At 42.3% G+C, this 24482-nt stretch overlaps 1 protein-coding gene across 1 annotated transcript in view; it reads right to left on the bottom strand.

Moving 5' to 3' along the window:
* Positions 1 to 303: 303 nt before the first annotated feature.
* RFX7 (regulatory factor X7) overlaps positions 304 to 24482 on the bottom strand; it is a 111870-nt gene continuing 87691 nt past the window's right edge. The window contains exons 5-9 of the mRNA XM_065412465.1: positions 19927 to 20043; positions 16500 to 16584; positions 15555 to 15762; positions 4982 to 5277; positions 304 to 3615 (exon numbers count right to left, since the gene is read on the bottom strand). Of these exons, the coding sequence (XP_065268537.1) occupies positions 304 to 3615; positions 4982 to 5277; positions 15555 to 15762; positions 16500 to 16584; positions 19927 to 20043 (4018 nt within the window). The remainder of the gene's footprint in view (positions 3616 to 4981; positions 5278 to 15554; positions 15763 to 16499; positions 16585 to 19926; positions 20044 to 24482) is intronic.

Genomic DNA, 24482 nt, shown 5'->3' with positions numbered 1-24482 from the left:
GAATGCTGGTTTTCAATCACTTTGTATATATATTTTTGCTACAATAAGAAATGCTATTAAGTGGGAACCCTATAAAATTTAAATTCTAATACTGGCTCTTCAATAGCCTTCAGAAATTTATTTAAAATTGTAAAGACTGCCTATTCCCAGCTGAAGAATAAGCAACTTGTACAGCAAACTCTTTTTTTAAAAATGCCACAATTCTTAGCAAGTGTTTCTGCTGCAGGAGGCACTTCCATTAAGACAAATACAATACGTCTGTCTTTCAGATACAGTGTGCTACATACATATTATTAAACAAATTTAACCCAACATTTCAACAGCAGGATGATCCTTACTCTCCATCCACTCAAAACCTGATGTAGTCATTGAGTTAATGGATTCATTGCAGATTTGTTGAAACAAGGGGTCATTCTTTAATTCCTCCAGTGTAGCATCGTCGTCTTGTCCCTGCTGACGACCTGGATCAAACAGTAGATTTGTATCTAAAGTATTCAGATCATTAATGCTGCCTGAGAGGTCGGAAGACAACCTGATGTCGCTGGAAAAGACAGATGCAACGTTATTGAGATCTGACACCACCTGATTCACCAGCTGCTGGTTGGTTTGCAGATTGTCCTCCCCTAAAAAGTCTTTTACAGTGCTGCTGAAATCTAATTGCTGTTCTCCAATTTCTGATTGTGCTTGGTTATCTCCAGAAGAAAAACTGATCTGATCGGTGCTGCTGTTTTTTGTGAGGTAACTTGGTGTTTGGAATTCATAAACTGAAGTGCTGGAATTGATCATATTTTGCGGGTTGGCACTAGGAAAAGTGGTGGATGTTTCTAAAATCTGAGTGAGATTCATCCTCGCTGTGTAATTTGAAGGCATGTTGTTCATTCCCAAACCTCTCACTGCATCATCGCCATCAGAATCAAGTTTGCTTAACAACACATTTGTTATTTTTTTAGTGTTTGTTTGTTTCTGAAGAGAGGGGAAGGCTGTCTGCATCATGACAGTCAAAGGGACTGACTGACTCCTTTGAGCTATATTATTGGCACTAGTGTCAGCATGAATATTTGTGAACACATTGTGAACTTCAGGTGTCACTGGACTTCCGAAAGGGGTCAAGTTAGAGCGTGGTATATTAGAAACTGGATAGACAGTGCTTCCACTAAGATTACGTTGGCGATGGACAGCAGGGCTTACACTCCGGCATCTGAAACTGTTATTGAGAGAGGAACTTGTTCCTTTGTTGTCAAGAGGAGCAGGAACAGCAAAGCCTTCCTGCTTGTTGGTGCTATTTACAGAGGATCCCTGATGTGATACAGGTGACACAGGAGTCACACGACCAAAGTGAGTATCATGGTGCCGGGACTGAGACTGATATGACTGGCCAGGAACTGCAAAAGCATGAGGTTTCCTGAAACGGTCTTCCACTAGCTCCTGATAGCTTGGAAGAATGCCATGATTTGAAACTGATGAATTAGTGACTCCACTGTACCCGTTATTCATCCACTCAAGTTTGGTTTTATCAGGGTGAGTAGCCATAGGTCGCTGCATTGGTTTCACAGGGCTACTCGAGACAATGCTGGCATCATGGTATGCCATACTGGAGCTTATTGGAGTAAATGCAAAAGGATTTCTGCATTCCACAGGACTAGGAGGGACACTGCTGCTGCAGTTTGAATGTGGTGTGCCAATGGGTGTATGCCGGCTACTTCCCAGAGCACTATCTACAGGAGTAGTCTGAGCCAGTCGTGAGCACGGGCTCTCTCGTGACACACTCTGAGATCCAGCAATCATTTCTGACGTGGGTGTTGGGGTCGGAGTCGGGGTAGGTGTGGGAGTCGGGGTAGGTGTGGGAGTGTGAATTGGAGTGCCATTGTTGTGGATTGAATGGTAGAAGTGCGTATTGCTTGGATGAGATGACATTGGAGCTCCTTGAGCTGCTGTCTGATTCTGCAGTGCCATTCCCAGACAACTACCATAAGGATGAGAACTGTTCATTGACATTTGCTCCTCCATGAGCACCAGTTCCTCCACAATGCTGTCCTGTGTAAGGTCATCATCAAATGAAAAGAAGTTTTCGTTTGACTGAGGGACTGTATGTTCGAATTCTTTTAGCTCAGACTGCAGAGGTAACGGTAACTGATTTGAGGACTGTGCTTGTATTTGACCCAAAGCTGATTCTTGGATCTGGCTCTGTAACTGCTGGCTGTATGTATCCTGTTGTATTCCTTCACAGTGCACTGGCTCCCATACAGATTCCTGTAAATCATTAGAGTCAGACTGTCCTGCAATAGTCATAACACTGATATCTTGCTGCTGTTCAGAGTTCACAGATGTAAAGTCAGAGGTTTTAGTGATATGCTGCCATGGATTTGGATTAAAGCTGCCATCAGATTTTGAATCATTTTCTAAGATAAACAAATTTCCTTCCAATTTTACTTTTATATCTGGAGATGAGGCTGTGAGCTGCTGTCCCAAAGTGGAATCACTGGTATTTATAACATTGGAATTCAATGGACAGTTTGTCACTAAGTGTGTTGAAGCTGTAGAATTTACTTTTATAGTGACCTTGCTAGGAACTTGAGCAAGTGCTGTAGTACTGTCATTTCTAGCTAATGATACAACCTTCTGAACCTTCTTAACACTGCTTCCTTTTTGACCTTCCATGCTACCTGCTGAAAGCTGCCCCACAAGTGGTTTCTTTACAGGTGGTACCTGGGACTCCTGAAGCGTAGAAGGTAGTCGCTTCCTTGGACTTTTAGTGCATGTTTTATCTTTAACAGTAGAATCACCACTAGGAGGTGAACTGATGCTGGGATTGGAGAAGTTTTGAGTGGCAACTGAGAGAGTAAGAGTGCTTTGATTATTGCCTGCTGAAGAAACTGGTATGATTTCTTTAGGTCGGGCTTTATATTTGGTCCTTGCTCCTTCAGCTCTCTGATCACAGCCCTTAACTGTTTTCACTTCACTGATGCTCTCAGTTGAAGCTTTCAAGGTTGTACCCTCAAAATGATTCCTCTGAGCAGCAGGCAGGCCCGGTGCTCCTTTTATAGCTTTAGACACATCAGAATTCTCTTGGCACTGTATTGGGTTGTCATCCAGTAATGCTTCTGGTTCCATTTTGATCTCAACTGCAGGTGTAGCTACAACACTGCTTGTCTTGGATCCTGGAGACTGAAGTGAAACAACAGACCCATTTTTAATCTGAGGAACAGTTCTCGATTCTTCCATTGCTCCTGTACTGCTGTTCAATGAAGTAGTGTGTTTGACGGGTACACTACTGCTGCTAGGGGCAAGAGATATTGCTGTCATTTTTACCACGTTTAAGGAATTTACATGTGGAGCTGGCACAACTGTCTTGATTGGGCTACTGGTGAAAAGCACCGTAGTTGGCGAGCGGATGGTGAGAGCACTGGTGTTTGCTGGCTTAGGTAAGATCTGTGGGTAACGATGCCGGGCGGAACGGTCACCAACTGGACTGGCTGGAACATTCTGAGGAGTCTTTGGTGACTGCTTGACTGACTGCATGTGCTGAGTGACCACCTGAACATTGAGCGGAAGAACCTTGCCATCAGAGGAGCCCATGGGACTTGGAGATGTCACCAGCTGTCTGGTCCTCGGTACCTGTATGTGGAGAAAAAGGACACACAATTTAAACAAAAGTATGCATGCCCTACATAATCTAATGGATAAAGTTAGATTAATGGGGAGTCAGAGTGCTACATCCTAAGCATTAAAAGGATGCTGCACTGTTATTTATATATAAAACTGCAAACAGGCACCCATCCTACACTCTAGTTGCTCTTCCAGAATACTAACACTCACATCACCACCATCATGGACAATCCCAAAGAGATATAGTCTCCTTGCAGACTGTCACAGTAAATACTCAAAACATACAGTAAAGCTGCTCTTCCACCTCAATGGCCCACTGCCCCACAACTTACACATCAGATCACGAGAGCAGGTATAATGACAAAGCAACAAGGCCTCACTATCCCTAGCCCACCTCTTCCCCAAATTCCTGGGGAAAGGATGAAAGACAATACAGTTGAGTACTAAGGCCAGCAAAAAATCAAAACAGAACAAATAATCCTGGTTGCCTAACCCAAAGGGGCCCTGGTCCATGACAAGGGCTCCTAGGCACTATGGAAATACAAATAATAATCCACATAACTAAAATCTGCACTAGAGACTTGGTGCTTGATTCTTGTAAAATTGAGGCCCTATTTTAAGTGCACTTTTGCAGAACGAAGGGGCATTCATGGACATGTCCAGGTCCCTTCCAGCCCTACATTTCTATGATTCAGATGCAGGGCTTGGAGTGTTGATTGAAGATAGATAGAGAGAGGAAGAGATCTTCAAACATTAATTTTTAAACTTCCACCAGTGAATAAAACACAAATCAAACATTATTCAGGCAGAAACTTAGCTATCAAAATATACAATAAAGACAAAAGTCAGCTTTTGTTCAGCCAAAACAAACAAGTCTGTACAGCATAGATATTCTAATAAAGGTTAAACTGATGCCAGTACAAAGCCCTCTGGACTAATGAAGCCACATTTACATACCATATGAAGGGCTTAAGCAATGCATAGGGCCTTGTACAATCTTCAGAACTCAGGTAAATTTTGCCCTAAAGGTATAATGATTCCCATTTAAAACCCAAATTATTCCTGGTTTAAGTGCCACTGTCAATGACTCACGATGAACGTGGCCCATGCTGTATAGGTGTCATTCTACTACATCCACATCCATCAGACAAAATTATTACATTTATGGCTTTGTCACTTATTTGGAATAACAGAAAAAGTCCCTGGAACAGGAAAAGCAGGGTCACTGCATCTATCTCTCAACGTTCATATAGCAAGAGGAAGCCATTAGTCTGTGATAACTTTCTATTTGCTTAAATATTTCCAGAATAAATATAAAATAGAGAAAAACAGTTTTATAAGGTTGTCTGGGTTGAAAACTGTTGGAGCACATTACCGGTATGGGGCTGGGTACAGCTGCCACTACGATACCGATAGGTTGAGGAGACAAGATTGCAGGACTTCCATTAGAAATACTTGTTACTCCATTGGCTGTAGCTCCTTCGGTTTTCTTTGCTGGAGACTCTCCTGGCAAAGGAGACTGCAGTTTCTGTTCCTGTTGCTTCTTCTGGATCTTACGCTGTAGCTGCTGCTTGGCATCAACTGGTGATGGGAGAGTTTTCACTTGAGGCTGAAAAGAATTACTTTCAGCCGTGGGTATAAAAGCAGAGGGTTGAGGGATCCCTTTTATTCCTGAAAGCGAAAAGAACAAAAGTGACTTATGCCATGTATGTTGTGTGATATTTCTAAACCTATATACATGGCAACATGTGCGCATGCGTGCGCACATACACACACAATGAAAACATTCATGAGGGGTTTTGTACTTGGAATAGTTATTTACTGATTAAATTTATTTCTAATACTGATGATAAAACCCCTTGGTGCTGGGCAAGCTGGATATGCTTATGTTGTTGCTCAAGTATTTTGCATCAGCATTGTTTCTAGAAATCCCAATTTGCAGTATCCAAGTTAACACAATACGGACAGTGTGTCCTTCACATAATTGTCAGTAGATGGCAGTGAATATACTTTTTAAGCATCTTCAATCTGTTTTTTGTTGTTAATGTTTATAGCACTTTTAAAAATTACACATTCCAAAACACAAGGTTGTGCCATGGACAAGAAGTGCTGAACAGATTGTACAGCATTTAAATCCCCTTGGACAGTCTGGGGAGAGTCCAGCAGTATACAGTGTCGAATACCAGTTGCAGTACAAGTGTAGAAGCGATATTAGCATGTAATAGGTAATGCTAGAAGTGCTTAATAATGCTACTAGTGCATGGAAGGGTGGGAGACACAACACGGAGACGGTGAAAAACTGAAAAGACAATTGAATGCAGAAGGGGAGATGGAGATACAGAAGACTGAGAAAAGATCTCTCTGGAAACAATGTCCCTGAAAGTCAGAGACAAACAGCAAAGCCTCCAGGCAACTGTTTTTACCTGTGTAGTCAGGACTAATCCACATTTTAACCTGTAACCAAATCATGTTACAACCTTGATCTTCAGAAAGTTTAGTAACAGTTCCAGGACTAGCATGTTCTTAAAATGATGCCTGTGTAAATGGGTTCTAACACTGTTTCCTTTCCACATCACAGGTGTTTAAAAGCTGTACATGAGACAACTCTTAATTATGGGTCTCTAGATACATCATTTTAGGCCAAATGGCCTGCAACATACATCATGTGCTCAGAAAGTGCCTCCTAGACATCTCACTTGGGAGCAGCAGTCACTAGGTTTGAATAACACTAGGAATGCTGCAGCATGTTACAGCCTTCACCTCTCAATTCCTTTTTCACTTAAGAACTGAATTGTCCACATCTTGAGTGACCTTAATAGAACTATTGAGAACTTCTCAGGCCAGATGTTTTTTGAAACACAAACACACAGTGAGAACAAGTTTTGATGCACAAGAAATCATAATTTTCCCCTTATAGCTCAAGAACAGCGTTTTGTACTTCAGCAATTTACTTCAAACCTTCCATACCAAACAAGTATTCTCTGATCGCCTGTTAATAATAACAGGAAGTTTAAGACTACAGGGAGTCTCTGAAAATGATGAAGGAACATGAAGAAATTTTTTTTACACAAATAATTACACGTTATTAAGCACTGGAACTCACGGCTACAAGATATCTTTGAGACAAAAAACTCAGTAAGATTCATAAAGGGACTGGACATTTATATGGATAACAAGAATATCCAGAGCTATAATAGTTAGTGCTATTATAAATTTTGGAAGAGATAGTAAACCTCATGCTTCATGGCTTAAGCCAGTCTCGATCTATTAAGGAGTAGGAAGTTTCTTGCACCTTCGTGTAAACCACTGGGCTTTGGCCATTCTTGGAGATAGGATACCGGACTAAATGTATCAAGGGACTGTTTCAGTATGGCAATTCCTATGTTCCTACATGTAAATTGTCTTTTAACCTTAACAATGGAGTATTTATTGTAGCTCCTTAATCATAAATGAAAAGCTAAATAAGATAATATACTTGGGAGAGTTGCACAATGTCACAAACTTGCACCAGCAGAAGCCCATCCGCCTCGCCTCCACAAGCTCTATTTTTAGTATGGTTGATGCTGACACCTGATGACCTACTTATGTTACCTGAACCAGAGCAAACATTTCAGGACAGTTTGCACCCGACATGCATCAAGATTGGCCCTGAGAACATCAGTTGTTGAAAGAAAATTAAATAACAGCTGAGATAAAGTCACCTAACAGGAAATTCACACTAAATCGATTTATATGCATTTCTGAAGTGTTGTCACTGTGCTACTACAGCCCTGCTCCAACAAAGTATGTAAGCACATGCCTAAATTTAAGCATATGAATAGTCCCCTTGATTTTAATGTCATTGATCATATGCTTCAAGTTCTGCATGCTCTCAAGTCAGAATGGATTTGATTTAAATCAAATTTATTTAAATCATGATTTAAATCACTAGTCAGGAAGACTCGATTTAATCATGGATTTCTACATAAAAGTGCATTTTTGTTGGTTGTTATAACCTTAATACACACATTCTTCACAACTCAGCGATAGATGTAGGTTTCATTTTAGAAGGTACACACTATACATTTTTAAAGTGATTTATTTTGAAAACTTTTCAGATTAGTTTTACAGCTATATCAGAAAATGAATGATTGTTTGGTTATTTCATTTACCAAAGATAACTGAAGCAGATATTTATGAAGTCACTGGGAGGTGAACTATCTCCAATCAAGAGGTTAATCATTAATACACCTCTACCCCGATACAATGCTGTCCTCGGGAGCCAAAAAATCTTATTGCGTTATAGGTGAAACCGCGTTATATCGAACTTGCTTTGATCCGCCGGAGTGCGCAGCCCAGCCTCCCCGGAGCGCTGCTTTATGGTGTTATATCCGAATTCATGTTATATCGGGTCGCGTTATATCGGGGTAGAGGTGTATTTGGAGGATTTTCTTGCCATGCTGTGTTAGGAGGAGAACATCACCAGACAGACATTTAAATTGTTTTATTTAACTAAAACAACAACGTTATGTATTCTGGATTTTTTTCTTCAACAGCAAACATATAATATTTTAACAAAAAAAGTTAAATGAAATATTAAAAAAAAAATTAAATCGACTCTGTCAGCCAGGTCAACGTGAGAAACATAAAATATTGGCTTCTGCAGCTAACTCAGTCGTCTTCACCTTCATTTTCCTGTTTGTTCATAATCTGGAAAAGAAAAACAAGCTTTCCTGCTTTTTCAGGTCCCAAACGATTTCTCAATTTGGAATGAATTAGTGCCAAGGAAGAAAATATTCTTTGTACACCAGCAGAAGAAGCTACTGCTGTTAAAAATGAGATTATCACTTCAACAGTCTCTGAATCCAAGTGCTTAAGTGACTTCCACCACCAGTTCAATGGTGTGACTTTCTTTAAAACATCAGCAAACATGTATTTCTTGAATGGTTCACACTTAGCTCTGAAGTTTATTATAGTTGGCATTATGGAGGGATGATTGCTGCATGTCCATGTCATAGCCAACTCCTCTTCTTCAGCAGTTAAGGTTTGACTCTGGTACCTGGTAGTATTGAGAATATTTGCAAGAAAATGAGCTGGAGATAGTGCTTGTCCCATTTGTTTTTTTAATGCTTGTCATTTAACTCTGTTATTGCATATTTCTCTTTTTAACATCTCACTCAGTTCCTTCCAAATTTCAACTGCGTCAGCAATAAAACAGCTATTTGCCTGCATTTTGTTCAAGGCTACAGAAACTGGCTTCAGGGTACTCAGCATGTGTTCAACATTTCTCTTAAGCCCAATGCTGAGAACTTTGACTGTGACAGTGCCATCTATTTTTTCACAATTTTCTTCACAAACTGTCATCAGATTAGGCCAGTTTTTGATATAGTGCTCAAAACAGTCCACTACTGAGTTCCATATCATGTCTTGTGGGAGAATTCGTTGGTTTCTCCCACTTTTTCCAGAGCAGCTGCTGCAAAGTGTTTGTTAGGGAAGTATTCTGCAATTTCAACATTATTTTTTATTTCTGGAACACTGAAGTCTTTGGCTAGGAGGTGCATTAAATGAGCACTGCAACCGTATATTATTAGCTTGGGACTCTCTTCTAAGTAATTTCTTCTCATTGGATACATTTGCAGCGTTGTCTGTGACCAAGCTGCGTACTAGACATTAGAATTTTTTTTCAGTTTGTTATAGCTTTTACTGCTACTTCTTGTAAGTATTCTGCTGTGTGTGCATTTCCTGATGTATCAATTGTTTCTGTAAGGAAGACATTCCCTTCTTCTGTTGACACACAAGCGAATACAACAGGATCATTGTGGGCATTGCTCCACCCATCAAGACTCAAATTAACAATTTCACCCTCTAGACTTTTTGCACACTGCTCAATTTCTCTTTCATACTCTTTATCCAACAATTTGCCTGCAACATCTGCTCTGTTGAGTGGACTGTATCCTGGTCTTAATGACTGAGCTATGTTAATGAAGTGTGGGTTCTCAAGCATACAGAAAGGAGAGTTTGTTGCATAAACAAACCAGGCAATTTTTTTCATCAATTACCTCTTTTTGTAATCTGCTGGTTCTTATCACAAACTTATCTATGGCTGTTTCTGGATGATGGAGATTTTTTTCCCTTTTTGCTACAGGTGATATACTGTGGCTATGTGACATACATGATGTGACTGAAACACTATCATTGGCAGATAACTCTGAAACTATAGAAAATAATGGTGATCTCGAAGGTGGATCGTCTTCAGAATCCTGTATGTTGAGGATGGAGTCTCCTAAACAAAATAAGTCAATGCAGTTATTTAATTATTATTACCATACTGCTCATTTAGTATTACTCATTGAATTCAGTGACACTCAATAATACTTTAAAGGTGAAATTGTAAAAGGAAGATATGCCTGTTTCAGCTATTCATTTTTATCACAACTGCATCTAAAATGATAGTACCATAGAGTAACAACTATATTTTTTGCTCAAACATGAGAATTCAAGAATAGTCCAAAAGGAAGACGGGCAGTCCTTAAGAAAGAAGTATGAAATAAAAAAGTTTGCCAACCTGAAGATCCTGCATGTTCAGACATGTTCCTTTCATCATCTTCAATGCAGCTTCCTCCTGAGAAGGAACACTTCTCATGATGTTGTTTCATTCGGGCAACCAGGCCTTGCATTTCTTTGTTGCACTGTTTGCATTTTTCACGCATGCCTGTCTTACCCACAGGTAGAGGAACTTCATTAAAATATTCCCAAACTGGGTCTCTTTTACGGCCTGCTGCCATTATAGGTTTTCCCTTCTGGTGAAAGAATGGTATGGTAGATCTCAAATCAATGAAGGCTACACTCAGAAAGACCTCAAGACTTCTGGAATATGCTGCTCAGCCAGTTTCACTTTTGTTTCTACTGCCTGTCCCTCCCTTCTCACATTTATCTCCAGACTTCTTTTCCTTGTCCAGATCTATTCCGTCACCAACAATCTTCTATTCATTGAACTTTTTGAAACTTTGCACTTTTAGAGAGAGGTAAGGGATTGACTCTGTGTACACAAATTTGCAGAGGGACAATAGGGTTGAGGCCTGTTATTTCTCATCTCTATATATTATTTATTTAAAAAACATTTTTGCTGTTAACAAGCATGTTATCTCTGGAGACACAAATCCACAGTTTGAGAACTTCAAAACTAAGCATCTCTGATGGTATCTTCTAGACTGAGCACTGAGTCCCATTGGGTAGATAGAAAGATTAACCTAAATAATCTATACAGAAGACCTTGAAACCCCATAAGATTGGGTCCCTAATCCATGAACTATTGATCTCATTTACAAAACTTTTCTTAAACATTACATGAATATATTGTCTCAGACTATTACCGGGGGGAGGGATAGCTCAGTGGTTTGCACACTGGTCTGCTAAACCCAGGGTTGAGAGTTCAATCCTTGAGGGGGCCATTTAGAGATCTGGGGTAAAAATCTGTCTGGGATTGGTCCTCCCTAGATTATCAGGGTTGGACCTCCCATCCAACCCTGCTAATCTATGATTCTATATAGCTGAGCCCATTAGGGGAGTTCTCTGTCTGTCTCTATGGGGGTGGGGTCTCTATATGTTTGGGGGGGAGGGATAGCTCAGTAGTTTGAGCATTGGCCTGCTAAACCCAGGGTTGTGAGTTCAATCCTTAAGGGGGCTACTGAGGGATCTGGGGCAAAATCAGTACTTGGTCCTGCTAGTGAAGGCGGGGGCTGGACTTGATGACCTTTTGGGGTCCCTTCCAGCTCTATGAGATAGGTCTATCTCCATATATTATTATAATTAGAATTTATAATCCCTACTCCACAATGAGATATCTTTGAGCTATAATGTATCTTAATTAAAACTATCTTTAGATAGGTTTTTTCCTCAAAATCCAATTTAAATAAAAGAAAAAATCAGATTTTTTTATTTTTTTAAAAAAATCATTGATTTTTATCCGCCCTGTCTCAAGTGCTTTGAGAGCCCATCTGGGGCCAGTCTGGAAGGGATAGTCATTTCACCATCCAAGTGCTGATACGCAGCAGGGTGCACTTTCAATCAAACTGATTTAAAGCACTGATTTTAATCCTAATTTAAATCAGCAACCTTTACTGGTTGTAATCTTGTTTTGCATTTGTACTTTTTAGTTATTTTCCTAAAGAAAGGTTGATTTCCCTTGGTTGGTATAACCATTAAAACATTGATTTGCAACCAAATATAGCCTTTACACTATATTTGCACATACACATTTATTTAAGAAATCATATGCCTCAACATACATTTATTCAGACTCTTTCTACTTTTTTTTGGTTCGAAAATGGTGAATAAAGTATTTCTTATTTACTAGATAACTTTATACTCAGAATTGGTTTTAAACTGCATTTGGATTGAAGCTGGAATTCAATTAAAAATGTACAAAACCAGCATTTTAAAATGTTTTTTATTAGTTAAATTATACTACCTTAAGCACTGGATACATAAGAAAAAAAATTAAGTTTATCAAAACATGTTTTGCATTTAAAACTAACTGATTTATTAAACAAAGGAAATATTAACTGTGTAGTTAGTGAATTGACGGGTTGTTTCTGGTCACCATGGGTCAGATTTTCAAATGTATTTAGGTGCCTAAAGATACAGATGGGTGTCTATAGTCTAAATACCTTTGAAAATCTAGCCCCATTTCCTTAAAGTTTTTAGAATTAGTAGATCTCATCCTGGTTTTTATTCATAATCTGAAAGAGGAACACAACTTTTTCAACTCCCAATTGGTTTCTCAAATTTGAATGAACTAGACCAAATGAAGAAAATATTCTCTGTGCACCTACTACTTAAATGAAATAAAAGTAATTAAGTCAAAAGCTTTTTTGCACAACAGAAACTGAAAATACTTACATTTGGAAAAATGTAAGTAACGTGCTCCACTGTAAGACTGAAAATAACACAGATACTTAATGCAATGCATGACATTGTGACCTATTTATAAAGCTTGCGTTGACCTTCTGTATACAATTAAAAAAGCAACACCCTTTGATGCCGCTTTTTATTTATTTAAATTATTTTAATATATAATAGTAAATTTAGGCCTTAACACAGATTATCATGATTTCAAATGCAACTTTTAACATTTTACATTTTAAAGGAAAAATGTATTTAGTTTAAATTGAAAAATCCTTTAAAAAAATCTGTAATTGATTTGATATGCATTCTCCCTATATGTTGCTTTCAAAGAGCCACCAGTATTCTGGCAATTGTCCTGTACAGAAAGGGAACAGATGTTCTTTAATTCTACATACAAACTCTGCAAACACCTGTGAAATGAATGCCAACTTGAATGGCTACGATGAACTAGAGTGCTATATCCTGATTGTAAAATGCCTCAGGTGACAGGGATTTACCCCCTCTCTCCATGAGATTGTGAATTCATAACCAGTTTCTGGAGACTGGGGAAATGGATTTGAGAGAGGCCACCCTGAATTCTTTTAGTAACAATTAATGTAGCCAAATATTCCTCACTTCATCTCCTTTCTCTACTGTTCAGATGCTTGTGACATCTGTATCCTTATATTCATCCTTTTTACAAGACTATGATACATTTTGTACAAAGTATGCCTGTGAGGTATCATTTGAAAACTCACAATCTGCTGAACATTATTGCCCTGGTAAAATATTTTCCTACATTGCATGTAAAGTTAATACTGTATAATACATGTTCCAAGTCTAGGGAAACAGTTTTAAACCAGTTTTCCAGAGACAAAAGGCTAGCCAGGTGTCAGCATAATCAAATGGACTATCACTTGGTTAAGCAGCCATTCTGTGGCAAGTAGAAGGCTGTGAGTGAAAAATTTACACGTTGGCAAAGAAACAGCTGGAAGTTCCCGTCCCACAGACTCTCTGTCACCTGAACCCCAGCAGAAGATAATTCTCTTCATTGAGAATTGTTACAAAAAAAGGGGAGCAAACTCCTCAGATTATCTCTACTCCCTTTCTCTCTGCTCACAATATCCACAATGCTTGAAAGACAAGGCAAGGAGCATTGGATTGGGGGAGGGTTCCTGGCTGAAATGCATCCAGCCAGTAAGAGTACAAAATCATGTGGTGAGAGAGACATTTTACTTTGAATTAACTTTAGCTATTAGTTGCGTTTTACCTCTTATTTTCTTGTAACCAAATTCTGACTTTTATGCCTCATTACTTGTAAACACTTAAAATCTATCTTTCTGTAGTTAATTAATTTGTTTTATTGTTTTATCTAAGCCAGTGTGTTTGGATTGAAGTATTTGGGGAATAAGGTTGCCAGGTGCCCAGTTTTCCACTGGAAAGTCCAGTTAGAAAGGGGGCCTGGCAGTGTCTGGTCAGATGTACTGATTGGACACTAAAAGTCCAGTTATTGCGGGCGAGTGGGGGGAGGGGCGGGAGGGATGCACAGGTTATCAACCCATGCTAGCCACTGCTCAGCTGGGGCCACCTCCTACCTGCATCTCGTGGGCAGGCAGGCAGGCCCGGTATCAGGCTGCAGCTCCAGAACAGAGGGAGTCCAGCTCAGGGGGGCAGGGATGGAGGTGAAGAGGATCCAGCTACAAAGAAGGGGGAGGGTGATGAGCAGTGAGCGATGGGGGGCGGGGCCTCAAGGGAATAGGCAGAGCAAGGGTGGGGCCTTGGGGGAAGAGGTGAAGCAGGTGGCGGGGCTGGGGGGGGGGGGGGTCTGGTTGTCAGCAATTAGAAAGTTGGCCACCCTATTGGGAAACTCTCTTTGAGATAACAAGATTTGTGCCTATCATTTTCTATTAATAAAATGGTGGACTTTCTATGAGCTTGCACTGTTAAGGAGGGTACTGGGCAATACAAGATGCACATTTCTGGGGACAAGTCTGGGACTGGGAATTTGCTGGTGTTGCTCTGTAATATAATTCAGGAGTGGCTGGCTACAGCACTCAAAGAATATGAGCAATTTACATGCTGGAGGCTGCGTGTGGGCAAACCAGGAGTGGTTGCTCTCACAGTGAAGCAGTGTAAAAGGCACCCCAGGTTGAAGAACTGAGGAGACACATCTGTCCATCACTCCAGATTGTACCATGTGTAATGTCACAATTAACATTAATGTAGCCAAATATTCCTCCCTTCACCTCCTTTCTCTACTGTTCAGATGCTGGATTCCGGAGTAGTAGTTCTTTTGGAGCAGCAATCAGGGTTCCACAGTCCCCACGGAATAATCCCAGTGAATGTAAACCATAGTTTATGTAAAGGCTTCTCTCTCTTCCCAGGTAGTAAACTGCTCCAACCAGATGTGACAATATTTTACTCGACATCCCCCACTCCCTTTCCTTACAACTAACAAACATAAAAATCCCAACTGCAGCAAAAATAGTCATATTAACTTTCCCCTCTTATAGCACTGGTGAAAGGAGCCAGTTTAACAGTCTGGGAAACAAAAGTCACAGAATAGGCACAATACAGGCAATGGCAATTCAAGCTTCCCCTTTCCAGCCCTCCAAGTCCACTACAGGGCTTTGCAACTTCAAACCCTAGGCCTCCATGCTCAGCCAGCCAAAACGGGAACCAAGTCAGCAATTTAGACTGATTCCGTCAAAGCACTTTAATATTTGTTTAAATCCATCCCTATTCAGGACATGCATAAGGTATGGGAGCTTTATGGAACCAGGGTGTTAGTGATGTGGATGCTTATTCATCAGGGACTGGACTCACACTACTAACTCATTTCACCTAATGGTCATCAGACTAACATATCTTTCAACCACTCCTCAACTGGGCCACATTCCAACAGGTGACATCCAACAGATGGCAAATTCTGTATCCAACTTCTATTCCTTCTGGATCACCCAGTCTCCCCAGTTCTTCCTATTTACATTTAAAAAGTCATCATTACACAAAATGCATTAATTTTCTTCTGAAATAAGAGATCACCCATCCCAGAGGTTCAGAAATAAGAGTTAACCCATTACCTGCTGGCGCCCCTGCCATTACTGTTAAAGCTGCCATTGATTTGGTGCCGATGTAGTGACTTTTGACAAGGAAACGAGCTAAATCCAAGACTGAATCAAATGGCTGGCTTAGGACTTTCTGGGCCCATTCGCACACAAGTCGACAGGCGGCCGACACAACTTCCTCATCAGCACTTTGTAGCTGCCCTGATGGATCTGATCCATCCAACTAATGCAAAGAAAAAGCAAAGCTTAGTTATTAAAAAGCAATGACAACCCTAGAGCAAATGATACAGAAATGGAACTCATTTACTTAATTCAAAAAAAATCTATACATTCTACATCTATATCAGTATTATCCAAGATGAAACACATCAATATTTTCCTACCGCTTGTGCACAAGCAGGGACATTATGTTACGTTACTATTGCAGTTCTGGAAGAATATTGCATGAGTAATTCCAGTACTTTCACTACCCACAATCCAATGCTCCTTGCATGAAAAGCCAAACTAAAATTAGCAAAGCATTTTTAGTGTTTCGCTACTTTTCTTCTGAGCCTACCAATTTAGCATGCCACCTGTTATCTGGAAGATGTTTGCGTCACTATGACTCCTGCTCCCTTTCTAACAGTGATCTTTTGGGTTTTTTATAGTGAAGGCAAAAATACACAGAGAATTATGAATTTAACAAATAATAATTTGTAGGTGGTGACACTGTGAAGAGCTGCTAAATTAGATCATCATTTTTATTAATAGCATTCCAATTGTTACTTAAGTTTAAAGTAAATCCAACTAGGCTTGTTTTGGGATATGAGAGTTTTGTAAAAAAAATCCTATATATTTTTAAACTGCACAGCTCTTTAGCTGCATACTTCTTATGAAATGTTTTTTGTTTCAATAATGTTAAATATTAAAAGAAAATATGGTAAAAGTTAGTTTGCACAAATACATATGTAGATACTGTACCCCATCTCCAGTTTTATGGAAGCCAAGGTTGGGCAGTGTTGGCATATGCACAAAAGCTTTCTTCCTCAGTCCACTGTAGCAATATGTGATCATAAATTAAGGTCTAAATATTCTCTGCTCCTTGGTTTGTAACAAAATGGCACATGTTTTCAAGCACTCTTCTGCTTTCCCAATATGGACTTTATAAGCAAAAGCAAAATGCAGGCCCCACACTTATTGGCATTACATTAAAAAATCCTTTACATTAAGCCAGGAATCAAAACAGTGTAAATTATGGACCCCAGTCCTGCACTGTCATCTGCATGGGTAGAGTCCTGTACCCCCATGGAGTCCAAATGAAGTCAGTGGGGTTCCATGTGAGCACAGCAGTCTGCCTAAATGCTGTAATTTGCAGGCCCTCGGTATGTTTCATGGATTTAAAGGCCAAAGGGGATCATTAGATCATGTAGTTTGACCTCCTGCATCACACAGGCCAAAGAATTTCAACCAGTTACCCCTGTATTGAACCCAAGTACCTGTGTTTGGGTACCCAGTAAGGCATCCAATCTGAATTTGAAGACCTCAAGAGATGGAGAATTCACCACTTAACTGGGTAGGTGGTCCCAATGGTTAATCACCCTCCTTGTTAAAAATTTGTGTCTTATTTCTAATTTGAATTTGCCTGGTTTTAACTTCCAGCCATTGGTTCTCTTTATGCCTCTCTCTGGTAGATTAACAACTCTTTACAAGATAAGGCCATATTTTATCATCCTGAGTTGATAAGAGAATGATTTGTCTTATTCATAATTTTCCGATTTCCTATTACATGAAGCACCGATTCTCTAAACTAGAGGGCGTATATAGTTAACTGCTACCAACTAAGCATGGAAGTCTCTCCTTTAACAGATTCACAGATTCCAAGGCCAGAAGGGTCCACTGTGATAATCTAGTCCAGTGTTTTTCAAACTTCAGGTCACGACCCAGTACTGGCTGGTGGCATGTAAGGCATTGGCTCGCCTTGCTCAGCACCCAGGGATCCTAGTGGCTCTGGTCAGCAGTGCCAACTGGGATGTTAAAAGTCCTGTCAACGGTGCTGCCCAGCTAAGGCAGGCTAGTGCCTACCTGTTCCAACACTGCGCTGTGCCCCGGAAGCAGCCAGCAACAGGTCCGGCTTCTAGGCAGGGAGACCACAGTGGAGCTGCTTGCGCACCGCCGCCTAGGAGCTGGACCCGTTGCTGGCCGCTTCCGGGGCGCAGCCTGGTCCGCGGTGCCAGGACAGGAGGGAAGCCTGCCTCTGCACCATGGCTGCGCCGCTGACCGGGAGCTGCCAGACATAAGTCTGCACCCCAACCCCGCAACCCAATCCCCTGCCGCAGCCCTGAGCCCCCCCCCACCCGAAACCCCTTCCTGCACCCCAAACCCTTCATCCCTGACTCCACCCTAGAGCCTGCACCCCCAAGCCCAGAGCCCCGACCCCCTCCCATACCCCAACCCCCTGCCCCAGCCCAGAGCACCCTCCCACACCCTGAACCCCTCATTCCTAGCCCCACCCCGCAGTCCTCACCCCCCACCTCAGCCCTGAGACCCTCCCACACCCCAAACTCCTCGTCCCCAGCTCTGTTGGGTCGCGGGAATCAACAATTTTCTTCAACTGGGTCCCCAGAAAAAAAGTTTGAAAACCACTGATCTAGTCTGACCTGCTGTATAGCACAGGCCCTCAACCTTTCGCAAAATAATTGCTAGAGCAGATCTTGTAGAAAAACATCCAATCTTGATTTTAAAATTGTCAGCGATGGAGAATCCACCATGACCCTTGGTAAATTGTTCCAATGGTTAAATACTCTCACCATTAAAAATGTAAATGCGTGTTCCATGAGTGTTCGGGGGCTGGATAGAATTGTCCTACAGGCAGAGCTGGTCCTTGGGCATGCAATGCATGCCTTTCATAGATAGACAATATGCCAGTACCATCCAGTGTTTCAAGTCGTACAGACCTTAAGAGGACAAGAGTCAATCTGTGGTGACAGAAAACTGTAGATCACCAGTGAGGAATGTGAAATGTCATACCCTCCAGAGATCGATCTCCCATGTGCCTCAACATTTATGAGGCCTTCTCATGATCTCATTTCTAAAGACATGGGCATGCAAATTATAGTTACATATCTGTTGCCTCATGGAGTCTGAATGCTCAATCTTAGATGTGGAAGAATGATTGGCTGACTTTGCTAGCTGGATGCATCAGAGCCACCCCCTCTTTATTTGAGGTGATCAGCACATCTTTCATCATATGTAAAGATACATAATACACAGACTGGTCCTCAGCTTTAGGAAGACAAAATTCTTCCTGACAAATACAAGTTCTCACTGCCTTCATGTCTCTGCTTACTGAGTGGACTTGTTCAGAGGTAATGTGCAAGATTAAATAACTTGATGTAGTTTTCAACCAGTTTTTCCAGGAACACCTTACCTTGTTAGAGATGGAATAGAGGTGTTTCAGTTACACAGTCTATACATGCTGCTCCCTTACTTATGTCAGACAAACTCGGAACACCAACACATGTCCTCATGGCCTTTAGATTTAATACTGCAATTCCTTCCTGGCAGGGCTTGTTCATTGCTTGCTCATGATGATAATGCAGCACAATGTTTCCTCACTGGCTTGAGCAAACTTTTTCATATTATGCTTGACCTGAGTTCTTCACACTGCCTGTTAAGTGATGCGGTGACATAAGGTTGGGCCTATTGGCTTTTTTAATGCCTTTAGCTGTGCATAGCCCTGTCTATAGTAGAGATACCTATTTGTGCTCTGACATCATCCTTTCAGGTATCCCAAGTTACATCTGAGGTCACCAGTTAATTGTGTTATTGCTTTCGTGGATTCTTGCATGCGGAACTCCTTCCTCACTGACATCCAGTTCATTCCTCTCCTCTTTCAAACAATTAACCTTCCTCTCCTCCTCAAAAAAAAGTGCTTTATAGCCTGAGCATTTCTGTGGGATGAGGGTGGCAATTTTAAACAACAATTTAATATGGCTTAAGAGGCATCAATGGCTTCATCTTAATTTCTCACATTACAGAACGAGGAAGTTAAGATCATAATTCTCCTTACTTGTGTTATTACGGCATAAAAGGTATTGCATGGATCTAATGCAAGTTGTTTTATCTAAGACCCATCTTTTTATTTTTCAAGGTAAATAACTATAGGAACAACTAAACATTTAGAATCAGATAAACTCAAACAGATACAACATTTCTGAAGACTTGTCTTACATCTTAACAACAGAAGATTAACAAATTTCCAAGTATTCTACAAAGCACTTTGGGGAAATTGTTTTCATTTCTTGATTTAATTTTACTTCTAAATTTAGCTGGTAGTTGAGCTACAACAACAGATGTTCTTCAAGCAAGCGCAGAAGAGATTACTGAAAAGTATTCTAGCAAAGGATATTTTGATTTGCCTCTTGTGCCCAGACGGCGGGCCTTCATATTTGGAAAGACATTTTTCATGATCTTTCCAAAGTCAGCAGCACTTAAAGGATGGTAGCCAAGATTGTCACAATAGCTCCTGAAAGAGAGGGAAAGAAAATGTGAATGAAACTGGTATTAATGCAAAAGGCCGTCCTACACATTAGACTTCCATCAAAGGCTTCAAAACAAAAAAACAAAAAATCCTCAGACCCATCCATATTTAGAACCACATTTAACATTAATGAATCAATCCACAATGAACTGAATACATTAAAAATGCATAAACAGAGCTATTAATACAGTCGTTTCTGCCTTGTACTCTTTCAGGTTCAAAGGCAAGTCATGAGGAGATTTAATACAGAGTGACATTATCTGGAGAATGGTTAGGATTTGCTATACAATTTGGTTATTATTTCATCATGTTTCATTACATATATTTCAGACATGGCTTGGATAAAAGAAGAAATCTCACTGGCCAATACATGGGTTAAAATTGCTTGGGTGTAACAAGGTGTGAGGCCACGTATGAATAGTTGAAAAACAGAGGGTGAGAGATTTTGCCTATATGTCAAGAGAGTGGAAGACCCTGCATGTGAAAACTCCAAAAAGGTTAGAACTTAATTTAATAAATTCATCTGGGATATTAGCACTAATGGGGAATAGCTAATGAGCCACAGAGCCTGTAGGAGTTTGTCTTCACACAAAGGCCTGGTCTACACTATGAGTTTAGGTTGAATTTAGCAGCGTTAAATCGAATTAAGCCTGGACACGTCCACACGATGAAGCCCTTTTTTCCAACTTAAAGGGCCCTTAAAACCGGTTTCTTTACTCCACCTCCGATGAGGGGATTAGCGCTGAACTCGGCCTTTGCGGGTCGGGTTTGGGGTAGTGTGGACGGAATTCGACGGTATTGGCCTCCGGGAGCTATCCCACGGTGCTTCATTGCGACCGCTCTGGACAGCACTCTCAACTCAGATGCACTGACCAGGTAGACAGGAAAAGCCCTGCGAACTTTTGAATTTCATTTCCTGTTTGCCCAGCGTGGAGCGCACAGGTGACCACGCAGAGCTCATCAGCACAGGTAACCATGATGGAGTCCCAAGGTCGCAAAAGAGCTCCAGCATAGACCGAACGGGAGGTACGGGATCTGCTCGCCATACGGGGAGACGAATCAGTGCTAGCTGAACTCCGTAGCAGTAATCGAAATGGCAAAAGATTAGAAAAAGTCTCAAAGGCCATGAAGGACAGAGGACATAACAGGGACGCACAGCAGTGCCGCGTGAAAATTAAGGAGCTAAGGCAAGCCTACCACAAAGCCAGAGAGGCAAACGGAAGGTCCAGGGCAGAGCCGCAGACATGCCGCTTCTACGCGGAGCTGCATGCCATGCTAGGGGGTGCAGCCACCACTACCCCAACCGTGTGCTTTGACTCCATCAATGGAGAATCATGCAACAGGGAAGCGGGTTCGGGGTACAAGGAGGATGATGATGAAGACAATGAAGATAGCTCACAGCAAGGAAGCGGAGAAACCGGTTTCCCCAACAGCCAGGATATGTTTATCACCCTGGACCTGGAACCAGTAGCCCCCGAACTCACCCAAGGCGTGCTCCCAGACCCTGAGGGCACACAAGGGACCTCTGTTGAGTGTACCTTTGTAAATATTACACATTGTTTAAAAGCAAGCGTGTTTAATGATTAATGATTAATTTGCCCTGGCAATCGCGGCCAGTACAGCTACTGGAAAAGTCTGTTAACGTGTATGGGGATGGAGCGGAAATCCTCCAGGGACATCTCCAGAAAGCTCTCCTTCATGTACTCCCAAAGCCTTTGCAAAAGGTTTCTGGGGAGGGCTGCATTATCCCGTCCGCCATGGTAGGACACTTTACCACGCCAGGCCAGTAGCACGTAGTCTGGAATCATTGCATAACAAAGCATGGCAGCGTATGGTCCTGGTGTTTGCTGGCATGCAGACAGCATCCATTCCTAATCGCTCTTTGTTATCCTCAGGAGAGTGATATCATTCACGGTCACCTGGTTGAAATGGGGCAATTTTATTAAGGGGACATTCAGAGGTGCCCGTTCCTGCTCTGCTGAAAAGAAATATTCCGCGCTGTTAGCCACGCGGTGGGGGGAGGGGTGAAGTGATCATCCCAGAGAATTGGGTGTGGGGGAGGGGAATTAGTTGGGTTTGTGCTGCATGTTAACCCTGAAACCGCAGCCCCTCCTTTTACATTGCAAACCCATTTTAAATGGCCAACCCAACGGGTGCTTGGTATGGGAAATGAGAGCACTACTGTTTGAAACCATTCCCACATGTTAAGAAGGTTAAAAAAGCCAAAAGACTGTGTCTTACCATGGCTGCCTGCAAGCTGAAATCTGTGGCCTGGCACTGCGACCTTGTAACGAAAGCACATGTGCTGTGTAATGTGAACAGCAAAATTTAACGTGAAAGAGTGTACCTATTGTTCTCTAAAATGTGTCTTTTTTAACCACCTCTCCCTTCTCCTCCACCAGCTGCAAATGTTTCTCCTTCACAGAGGCTAGTGAAGATTAGAAGGAGAAAGCGAAGGACACGTGATGACATGTTTACAGAACTACAGATGTCCTCCCACGCTGACAGAGCACAGCAGAATGCGTGGAGGCAGTCAATGACTGATTATAGAAAAGCCCAATATGAACGAGAGGAGAGGTGGCGTGCTGAATCGCGGGATGAACAGAGCAAGTTGCGGGCTGAAGATGATAGGTGGCGTCAGCTTGCAGACAGAAGGCAAGAGTCGATGCTCCAGCTGCTGGAGCATCAAACTGATATGCTCCAGCGTATGGTTGAGCTGCAGGAAAGGCAGCAGGAGCAGAGACCGCCGCTACAGCCCCTGTGTAACCAACAGCCCTCCTCCCCAAGTTCCATAGCCTCCTCACCCAGATGCCCAAGAACACGGTGGGGGGGCCTCCGGCCACCCAGTCACTCCACCCCAGATGATTGCCCTAGCATCAGAAGGCTTGCCTTCAATAAGAGTTCAAGTTTTAAACTGCAGTGTGTCCTTTTCCTTCCCTCCTCCCCCACCCATCCCGGGCTACCTTTGCAATTATCCCCCTAGTTGTGTGATGAATTAATAAAGAATGCATGAATGTGAAGTAACAATGACTTTATTGCCTCTGCAAGTGGTGCTCGAAGGGGGGAGGGTAGGGGAGGGTGGGGTGGTTGGTTTACAGGGAAGTAGAGTTAACCGGGTGGGGGGGGAGGGGCGGAGGGTTCTTCAAAGAGAAACAAACAGAAGTTTCACACCGTAGCCTGGCCAGTCACAAAACTCGTTTTCAAAGCTTCTCTGATGCGCACCGCGCCATGCTGTGCTCCTCTAACCGCCCTGGTGTCTGGCTGCGCGTAATCAGCGGCCAGGCGATTTGCCTCAACCTCCCACCCCGCCATAAATGTCTCCCCCTTACTCTCACAGATATTGTGGATCGCACAGCAAGCAGCAATAACAATGGGGATATTCTTTTCGCTAAGGTCTGAGCGAGTCAGTAAGCTGCGCCAGCGCGCTTTTAAACGCCCAAATGCACATTCCACCACCATTCGGCACTTGCTCAGCCTGTAGTTGAACAGGTCCTGACTACTGTCCAGGCTGCCTGTGTACGGCTTCATGAGTCATGGCATTAAGGGGTAGGCTGGGTCCCCAAGGATCACGATAGGCATTTCAACATCCCCAACGGTTATTTTCTGGTCCGGGAAGAAAGTCCCTTCCTCCAGCTTTCGAAACAGAGCAGAGTGCCTGAAGACGCGAGCATCATGTACCCTGACCGGCCAGCCCACGTTGATGTTGGTGAAACGTCCCTTGTGATCCACCAGGGCTTGCAGCAGCATTGAAAAGTACCCCTTGCGGTTTATGTACTCGGTGGCTTGGTGCTCCGGTGACAAGATAGGGATATGGGTTCCGTCTATGGCCCCACCACAGTTTGGGAATCCCATTGCAGCAAAGCCATCCACTATGGCCTGCACGTTTCCCAGAGTCACTACCCTTGATATCACCAGGTCTCTCATTGCCCTGGCAACTTGGATCACAGCAGCCCCCACAGTAGATTTGCCCACTCCAAATTGATTCCCGACTGACTGGTAGCTGTCTGGCATTGCAAGCTTCCACAGGGCTATCGCCACTCGCTTCTCAACTGTGAGGGCTGCTCTCATCCTGGTATTCTGGCGCTTCAGGGCAGGGGAAAGCAAGTCACAAAGTTCCATGAAAGTGCCCTTACACATGCGAAAGTTTCGCAGTCACTGGGAATCGTCCCACACCTGCAGCACGATGCGGTCCCACCAGTCTGTGCTTGTTTCCCGGGCCCAGAATCGGCGTTCCACGGCATCAACGTGCCCCAGGAACACCATGATTTCCAAATTGCTGGGGCCTGTGCCTTGTGAGAGGTCTATGTCCATGTCCATTTCCTCATCACTCTCGTGGCCGCGCTGCAATCGCCTCCTCGGCTGGTCCTGGTTTTGCTTTGGCATGTCCTGGCTCTGCATATACTCCAGGACAATGCGCGTGGTGT

This window comes from Emys orbicularis, chromosome 10, assembly GCF_028017835.1.
Source record: "Emys orbicularis isolate rEmyOrb1 chromosome 10, rEmyOrb1.hap1, whole genome shotgun sequence".
Lineage (NCBI taxonomy): Eukaryota > Metazoa > Chordata > Testudines > Emydidae > Emys > Emys orbicularis.
The sequence above is the reverse complement of the archived record's forward strand: the minus strand, read 5'-3'. Positions and strand labels throughout refer to the sequence as shown.